We start from the raw sequence: 9,359 nt of genomic DNA on the forward strand, positions 1-9,359 counted from the left end.
AGCTTGAAGAAAAACTCTTATATCAGTTTGGCTGATCTTTACACTAGTAATACAAAGAACAGAACTGTGTATAGTTGAATACGTCTCAAGAGATAATGGCTTACTAAACTTACAGTCAGTGTATAACATGAGCAAAATCGATTCTTTGAATTGCTTCTTGTTTATATAGGTTCATTATTTGTTTGGAGGGAACCCTGGCAAGTCCTGCTCTCCAAAGATGAGGTTAGATGACTTCTGGTCTCTGAAGCTCTGTCGGCCTTCAAAGGAATACCTGCTGAGACACTGCAAATACCTCATACGGAAACACAGGTATAGGAGAACAGGAGGGCTCTTTGGAAACAAGTCATTGCAAACCTTGGGCTTTGCTACATCTATTAGGAGAGTTTGACCATAGTCTTCACTATTTTTATGAAGATTTGCCATTATCCTGGACATGTAATAGGTCATAAGTTTCCCAGTAATCTTCCACTTGTGCCTTGTTTTAGTGTACAATTTTGTATGCTTCCTGGAACATTTAGATTGAAAACATCTAGCTATTTATTTTTAAATAAATTAAATTGGTGTTCTGGTAAGGATGGGAAAATCCACTACTTGATTAATAGACAAGGACTGGAAGTTCCTTACTTGCAAATGAATGCATAAAAGCATAGGAGCTTCCAGCTGCTGGGTCAGGCCATAGGTCCATCCAGCCAAGTGTCCTGGCTCATAGTAGCAAAATGTGGGTGCCGAGAGGGAGGGTGTTTAATGCCTACTGCTGGATCTTTTCTCCATGAATACACTCCATTGCTTTTTGAAGCACTTGTTGTCTTAGCCACCAAAAAAAGTTTGGTCATTCTTCTCTCTCAGGGCCTCATGAATCTTGCCTTGTATTGCATAGTGGAATAGCTTCAGCAGGAGGGTTGAAGAGTGCCCCCCTCCCAGCCTGCCCTTCAGGTCTGAGTGTTGTGGATTTGTGCCCTCTCAAACTGTGTAGGGCAAAGGACTTGGATCTCCTGCTTCCCGGGCACATGCTGTACTAGCTAAGTTGGCATGTGCTTCTTAGGTACATGCTCTAATGCCTAAGAGGGCATCAGCACTGTTGAAGGAAGTGGCCACAATTTCGTCTTGAGGTGTTACCTGATCTGTCAGTATGGTAGGAGAATGACGTATTCTGCCTAGCTCCTGAACCGTGATCTGGGAGGCACCTAGAAAATGTTCAGCAGGTGCCTAGTGAGTTTACTCACCTTTAGGGCTAGAGGGGGAGGTTGCACCTCTTCTGGACTGGGGGCCCTCCGATCTTCTGAAGTCCTGCTTTAGGTACCTATTGTTAGGGGCCACTGTAGTTCAGACTTCAGGGGGTTTCAGGGGAAGGCTTGAAATTTAGTGTTTCCCCTGAAGCCCTGGAAAACAGATATGGCTGGAAATGACCTGAAACTGGGGGAGGGAGAGAGCAGGGAAAAAGGTTAAAAAGAGAGAAAAAACCCAACCTCCCCTTCCCCCAAAAACAACTCCCCTCCCAAAACCTTAACTGAACCATCATGGAGAAGAGAGGCAGTAGGGCCCTGGAAACACTGTGAAAGCCCCACATGTTTCCAGGAGCAACCTAGTGTAGGTTGAGCCTCTGTTGGGGCTCAGCCAATCAGGTTGTTTGCTTCCTCTCTTGGCGGAGAGTTTAAAAGCCCTGCCCAGAGCGGAGCAGGTAAGTACCTTCCTGCCCTAGGGGCTGCAGGCACAAGCATGCTGGGTGTTTGTCCCCACAGCCAGGCATAGGGTGCAGGGTGCTCCCCACTGCAGGGGCTTCCCCCCACCCTGCATGACTCTCCCAAGACCTGCTGCTGTCTGGGAGGGAGAGGAATTTCCCCTTCCTCTGTCTGCACGGCAGGTTCCCTTAGCCAGCCAGAGGCATGGGAGAGTCCGCCCTGAGAAACACCTGACATTGGTTCCAGCGAGCCTGCAGGGAGCCCACTTCTCCCCCTGCCGGAGCCTAAATTATGATGCTCCCTGCCTATTGCACATGGTCTTTAGTCCCACATGACATTTAAAAAAAAAAGGGAAAAAAGTCAGCACTGCACACAATCAGTTTTAAGTGACTCTAAAAGCAATTACAAAAGGGGATCAAGAGGTTACTAGAGAGGTCCAGCTGAGATCTGTTCCTGATCCATTCTCTTCAACATTTTCATCTCTGGAGAAAGTCATTGGTGCTTATATTTAACATCTACCAATTTGACAAACATTGGAGGTGCATAATGGAGCAATAATATAAACATAGCTTGATTTATTTAAAATGGACTAATCTAAGTAATCCAACCAAAAGCATGGTCATATCTAGGTGTGCTATTCTCAGTGACTTTGTGTGCTGAATCAGGAATGAATATCTTTCTAAAAAACATGAGGCAAGGATTTTGTATGACATCTTTTATTTGACCAGCTATGCAGTTGAGAGCTGTTAGACAAGCGTTGAGGCTTCAAGTACACCCTCCTTTTTAAAAGGTGTTGCATAGCTCAACAGAAATTATGCTCTTTAGTGCATACATTAACTGGGTGAGGTTGTACTACCCGTTTTATGCAGCGGATCAGATTAGATGGGAACACAGGACTGGAAAAGACCTTCCCAATGGTAGTCCAGCTACTCATATCACAAACCCATTCATAAATGTATCAGACTATTTTAAAATTAGCTATTTGCTTGCTCCTGTTATGATTGCTAGACTGCCCTAGAACTTCTGTTTCTTAGTTATAGCCTTCTAATTGCGAATTTAAACTTATTCATGGCCTGTTCATTCCCACTTGTGTTCTTGTGCCAGTATTATTTTTAGCTTTTTGTGGCTTTTCACCCTCTCCAGCACTTACTGAGACTTAATCATAGCCCCACTCAGGCTTTGTTTCTAGGTTAAGCAGGTCACTCTTTTAGCTTCCTGTCATAAAGGTAGGCTCTTCATTCCCCCCAGTCACTCTAGCAACCCTTCAAATTTGAATTTATTCCAGCTCTCGGTTTGAGGTCTCACAAGTGCTTTGTGTAATGGTATTAAAAGCCCTCTCCCTCCCCTGGAAGGTCTTTGCAGATGCAGTCCTCTTTCATGGCTGGATTCCATTGGTGCCCTTGTCGTTGAGAGCTGACATGCATCAAGGTCTTGCTACTTTTCATGTCCAACTAAAATACCCCTAGTTTATAGCAGATAGTCTTACCAGTCCATAAGTGCATGGCTACACGTTTGAATTTCCTTCTGGCTTTAAATCTTCATCTGATATGGAACAGCGACTTGCTTGGGGGAACCTGCACTTTGAAGTGTGAGCAAGAGAAAATGGCAATAAGGAGAATCGGAAATGTTTAAAGAACCATTCTGCTTGCTGTGCATATCAAACAAGGCACTAGTTGTACAACAGGAGTCCTCCCCCCTCCCCAAGCTGATTTTCCAACAGTTCAATTTTGTAGTACAGAAAGGAGTATTTCTGTGCCCCAAACTGGGCTAATGCTGTGAATAGCAACCCCCCCCTTCCCCCTCCCCAACGAGAAAACAACCAAAAACAAAACCCCATGAATATCTATTGAGTTAACTGGTGGTAGGAATTAGTTCACACCACTGCTGCTGTTCAGCTAGGAACTTGTTAATGTTTAGAACAAGGCAGTGGTGATGGATTCTGCTGTAAACCCTATGAAGGATATTCGAAAGTGAGCTAGAAAATTCCTGGACTCAACTGAATCATCTTTAGAAAGACCCTAAAATTATAAATCCTGCGTGTTCACTGGCTGTTCTCCTTGTTGTTGTTGTTATCTGTCTTGGATGAATGCCTTAACTTAGACATGGTTCTGCTTTTCAGTCTGAGATTCTCTAATTCCTTCTCCTCTGGGGCAACAATGTGAAAACAGGATTTTCAGGATCCTGTCGGTGGTTGTTTAGGGAGGATTGTTGAATGCCTCTTTTGACGGTTATGTTTTGAGTTCTGAGAGGGTGTTGTCACCTTCAGCCACACACTAGAGGGGAAAAAATAGTTACCATATTTATGCTCGAGTCTAGGGCAGCTGATGTTTGAAGGCTTACAAGTTGTCCAAACTAGGTTACCTGCTGCTTTGCTGTAAACTGACTCAGGCCCCCTCTCCATGTTACATGCATCACACTGTTACTGGGTTACTTGTGCAGTTCATTTAGACTGGCTACACATGCAAATTAACTCTCTCTCCATAAAAAGGTGCAACCAGCTATAAAGTTATTGCTGGAAAATGTGTAATGACTTTATAGCTGGTTGCTATCCAGCTTTAATTTGCACATGTAGCAGGGTCTGTCCTTATAGTTGGGACTCCCAGTCTCAGGGATGCACCATGCACAGCCGGACCAGGGAGCCCTACACCTGCCTCAGTCCTGTAGCTGTGGGCGCTGGGTCTTGGCAGCGCCACCGGAGGGCACTCTGGGTGGTGTGCTGGGACCCAGAGTTCACAACTGCAGCACTCTGAGTCCTGGTGGCTGGGAGGCAGTGCCACGGCTGCAAGTCCCATTACCTACAGGACTGCTGGTGCAGAGGAAGCCTGGGATGGCAATAAGGCACGGCAGGATCTGATGCTGGATCCAGCAGTCACGCTTCCTGCCGTGCATCAGCAGCAGCAGCAATCCCTTACAGTCCAAGATAATCATTTTCCATGATAGTCTTAACCAGGGGCGGGCAATTATTTTGGCTAGAGGGCCACTTCACGAATTTTGGTGAGCCATCAAGGGCCAAATGGGTAGCCCCGCCCCTTGACAGTTGCCCTGCCCCCTGTTTGCCATCTCGTGGCCAGAAGTCCCTCCCTTTGCCCCCGGAAGAGTTCTTTTTGGAAGAGGGTAGTATGGCCTTGAACTGGAAGTTGCACTCTGTCACATGGTCTATGTTGGGGTAGGCGATGTTTTCTGGCCGGAGTGCTGAAAAACCCACAATGTCTACCTTGTAGGGTGCTGGAGTGCCGGCATGCCAAAAAAACAAAACTGGGCCAGGGAGTACATGGCAGGACGCACTGCATATTAATATAGTTAATAATCATAAAAGTTTCTTTTTTGGTGGTAAACACCAGGTTTTATAAAAATTCTAAACCTGGTGACAATAAATAAAACTTCATAGAGGGGGGAGGAAGGGGGTGGCATCGTGGGTAGGCTAGCCAGGCCCTTGGGAAGGTGGCAGCCAGAGGAGGGGGCAGGGCCGGAAGGGGAATGGGGGCTGCCCCAGAGCTGTGCAGACTCGGGCCAAAGCTGGGCCCCCAGTGGCACCCAATGTGGAGCCGGGCCTGGCCCACACAGCTCCATGGGATGGGGCACAGCTGCCCTACTTGCAAGAGGATGCTGCCTGGTAGAGGCAAGACACTGGGTTTGGGGGGCTCCTGGCCATGGCAGGAGTCTCCAAGGCTCTGGGAACAGCTGCACAAAGCCACGCACTTACCTCTGCCAGCCTGGCCTGTCCAGTCCCAAGTGGCACATGGCTCAGCAGGTGCTGACTTGGCCGGGCCCCTCGCATCCCAAGCAGCACCCAGGGAAGCAGTGGCAGGGTCAGCTTTGCTGCATGCTGCTTGGGACAGAATGGGCATGGCCGGGTCAGCATCGGCGAGCAGAAGCCGCAGCTGAGCCACGTGCCACTTCCTTGCGTGTTCTTCGGCACAGGCTCAGCCATGGCTTTGCCCCTGTGGTGCCAACCAGGCTAGGCCAAGCCCATCCCGACCTGTCCCGAGCGGTGCGGGGAAGGGGCACGTGGCTCCGCTGGTTCAGCCACTGCTTCTCCTTGCCGGTCCGACCCAGCCTGCCCCATCCCGAGCGGCACGCAGCAAAGCCGGCCCAGCTGCTGCTTCCCCATGTGCCACTCGGGACAGCGGGGCCTGGCCGGGAGGCCACTGGCAAAGAGAAGCAGTGGCTGAGCTGCGTGCCTCTTGGGGCTGGCTGGGACAGGTCAGTGGAAGTAAGGGAGGGCACAGCTGAGCTGCGTGCCACCCCGGCTGGGCCAGGCTGGTCCTGAGCAGCACTTGGCTCAGCTGGCTAAGCCTCCTCTTCTTGCCGATGCCGACTCGGCCAGGCCTGTCCCATTCCAACCTGTCCTGAACTTCATGCAGCAAAGCTGGGAAACACTTCCTCCATTTGGGGCAGTCCCTTGAGAGAGCTTGGAAGGACCTGGACTGCCCCCACAGGACAGGTACAGCCATGCATGTGTGGTATGGCAGGAAGCACGATTTGTGTGGATCATGCATCAGATCCTATCCCACCTTTACATGCATGTCCAGAAGGGCTCTAAAATCCCATAGCTGCAGTCTCCAGTTATCTTGCAGCCTCTTTTTATCTTTGCTCCCAACCTGTGTAAGCTTTATCTGGCTGGGCTGGTAGCTCTATTTTTGTTAATCCTGTTTATTGTTGGTGGGGGGGTGGGGAATATTCTGTAGTAGTCACATGAAAGTAGGGCAGTAAGGATGGGGTGGGGAGGCATTCACCCAATAAAAATACCAGTTTTGCTGTTGGCATTGCACTATTGGGCATGGCTATGTTTTATTTAGAGGTCGCTTCAGGCTCCGTTACTGGGAGATGGCTATATATAGGGACTGGAACCACCCCTTGTACAAATGTTTTCAAAATGTTTGTGTTGTGCAGCCAAAGTTTCAGCACCACTTCTTACTAAAAACATATTTCCTGATGACACAGAGAAAGTCCTGTTCATGTTTGTAGACACTGGGGCACACTAAAGTGTGTGCACTTGTTTGTACGTAGTACAGCCCGCTGTCTGATGCGGGTTTTGCTGCAAGTCGAGCTGGTATGTAGGCATCACTTGTGTCAAGTAAATCTGGTGCTGTCAAGAGGACCTCAGTCCATCTCCCAGTCTTATCATCTGCTAGTTTTCTTCCAGATCCTTGGCCACATAACTCTTCTAAAAACACGTGGAAACACTTTAATGTCAGGAGATAATTGAAGGCACTGTGGATTGATTTAAATCACAGCATTTACATTAGCAAGAAAGTCACCACGATTTAAAACATGAAAGATTAATTTTATTTTGTAATATATTTTCTATTCATCTCAAGAAGCTGGCTTTCTCATTGTGTCAAACACAAAAAACATGTGAACTTGCAACTAAATTCAGGGCCTTACACTAAACTGAGCATTTTTTTTTGCTGGCCAGAAAGGTACACTTTTGCACTTTACATTAGTTAAGCACTTACATGGTTTAGTCCTTGTTTACTCAGACTGTTAATTTTATGGTTAAAAAAAAAAAAGGAAACATATTTTTTTTTTCACTGGATTAATGAATTTTGCTATATAGTTAGATGCTGGACAAACTTCTGGGCAGTAAACACTCTTCATTTGATCTGGAAAAGAAGCAGCTACCAAGTTCAAGGTAGAACAGGCGCCTTCCTTTAATCATGTGGATTTCCCTACTTGAAAGGAACCACTAAATCCATAACTTACTGAACGCAGAAAACCTGCAAGCTTTATAAAGACATTAGTTTTGTGATGCATTTTGTAACTTGCCTCGTGTTTCCCCTTCTCTTAACTTTTTTTTTTGCTTTGTAGGTGGTAACTGCCCAATTTACCATCAACTAATCAAACTCATTAACATGTTCAGGTCCAAGAGCGAGAGTTGTTCTGACTTGTTTGGAAACGAAGGAATTAAAATGCCAGATGTCACGCATTTTCCATATTTCAAGGGTGTAGGTTGTAGCCGCACTGGTCTAAGGACATAGGCAGACAAGGATCTTTGGGTAAATCCGATATCTTTTATTAGACCAACTCAAATAGTTGGGAAAAAATTCTTCTTTGCAATCTCTTGGGTACAGACCCCCTTCCTCCAGCTGAGGAAGCATTTGCGGTTCGTCTGTGCTCTTCCTGGAAGGAAGAAAATTCCTGAATGTCAGTCAAGCTTCTGGGCAAAAGCTAGAAATAAAGATTCTGGGTGAATCTTACTTAATCTGAATTAAAATCTTAATTTTGGCTCTTGCCCAGAAGCTTCTGAAATCAAGAATTAAGCCAGAAATCGCTTCCAGCAATACAGGTTGATCCAGTGGAAGAGAGAGCCTCACCTCACAAGTCTTGCCTCTCCCATCTTCGCTACAATTTTGGTCCCCATGACTGTTTAGCTTGGGATTTTTAGAACTGGTATATTTCATTTGAATTCTCTCTTTTCAAAGAAAAAAAAAAGGAAACAATTTCCTTCTCTTTCAATTCCCATTGCTGTCTCACCTTTGAGTGAACTTCTTGGCTGGAACCAGTCAAACGGAAATGAGGGAGATCTTTCGGCATCTGTAGAAGAGTTGACTGCTGCTATCAAGCACTGGTTTGGCACTTGGAACGAGAACTTGTTTTACCAGTGACTCCATGAATTCAGTGGCCCCTATGGTGAAAACTTTAGAAGGAAATATTTACTGCTTGAATATTTTAAAAGATTATAGCAAGTTTTGACATTATACATTTTGCCATAGTTTCAAGTTTAAATAGCTGCCTTTGTTTGTTTTTTTAAAAAAAGGATGTACATAAATCTATTTGAATTCTTCCTAGTCAAAGGAGTGACTTTAAACAAAGACTTAGGAAACTTTCTAGCATAGCACGATAGTAGGAGTAAGGTCCAGGCAGCTGTATTAGGTAAATACCAAATTGCACTTGTTTGAGTAATCTGCTCTGACTCCATGTTGAGAGTCTTTAAACTTGGGAATATTGGCATGTGTGTAATCACTGCCACCTGCTGTGGACTGTCTGATCCTCTTCGGTGCAGATCACTTGAAGAATGAAACCTTGTTTGCTATTAATGCTGTGATGTTGTCTCTTAATTTTAGAAAGCCCTTTGTTTTTTGGGGGGTTTTTTTGTTTTTTTTTGAAGCGGAGTGCCCCAAGTTTGTTCTTTCCTGTGATTTCCACAGTGACCATGGTAGACAATAACTCTTAATACTTGGGATGCAGAAAAAAACTAGTTGTTTCCTGTGTAGTTCATTTATTTGTCTGAGAACAGTTGTTTTGGAGCTACGTCGCAGTGTACAAAATTGGAGTGGGTCTTTTTTTTACATTTGGACTGGAAGGGACTTCGGAAGATCGTCGAGTCCAGCCCCCATCCCCGGGGCAGGCAGTCAGCTGGGCTCATAGGATCCCAGCAAGATAAGCATCCAATTTGCTCTTGAAGGTGTTCAGTGTAGGTGCTTGAACCACCTCCTGGTGTTGAGTTTAGGTGTTTGAGCCACCTCCGATGGCAGGTTGTTCTGGACCTTGGGAGCTTAGACGGTAGAGAAATTCTTCCTTATGTCCAGCCTGAAACGGTCTCACAGTAGTTTATGACTGTTTGACCTTGTCATCCCTTGGGGCTCTCTGGTGAACAGTCGTTCCCCCAGATCCTGGTGGTCACCCCTGATAAACTTATAGGTGGCCATCAGATCACCCCTGAGCCTGCGCTTTTCC

At 46.2% G+C, this 9,359-nt stretch overlaps 1 protein-coding gene across 1 annotated transcript in view; it reads left to right on the forward strand.

Annotated features, from left to right (window-relative positions):
• MKLN1 (muskelin 1) overlaps positions 1-9,359 on the forward strand; it is a 103,167-nt gene that overhangs the window by 78,203 nt on the left and 15,605 nt on the right. Inside the window, exon 11 of the mRNA XM_019543763.1 lies at positions 170-309. Within this exon, the coding sequence (XP_019399308.1) occupies positions 170-309 (140 nt within the window). The remainder of the gene's footprint in view (positions 1-169; positions 310-9,359) is intronic.

The sequence above is a fragment of the Crocodylus porosus genome, unplaced genomic scaffold (assembly GCF_001723895.1).
Source record: "Crocodylus porosus isolate Cpor-Errol unplaced genomic scaffold, CroPor_comp1, whole genome shotgun sequence".
Classification (NCBI taxonomy): domain Eukaryota; kingdom Metazoa; phylum Chordata; order Crocodylia; family Crocodylidae; genus Crocodylus; species Crocodylus porosus.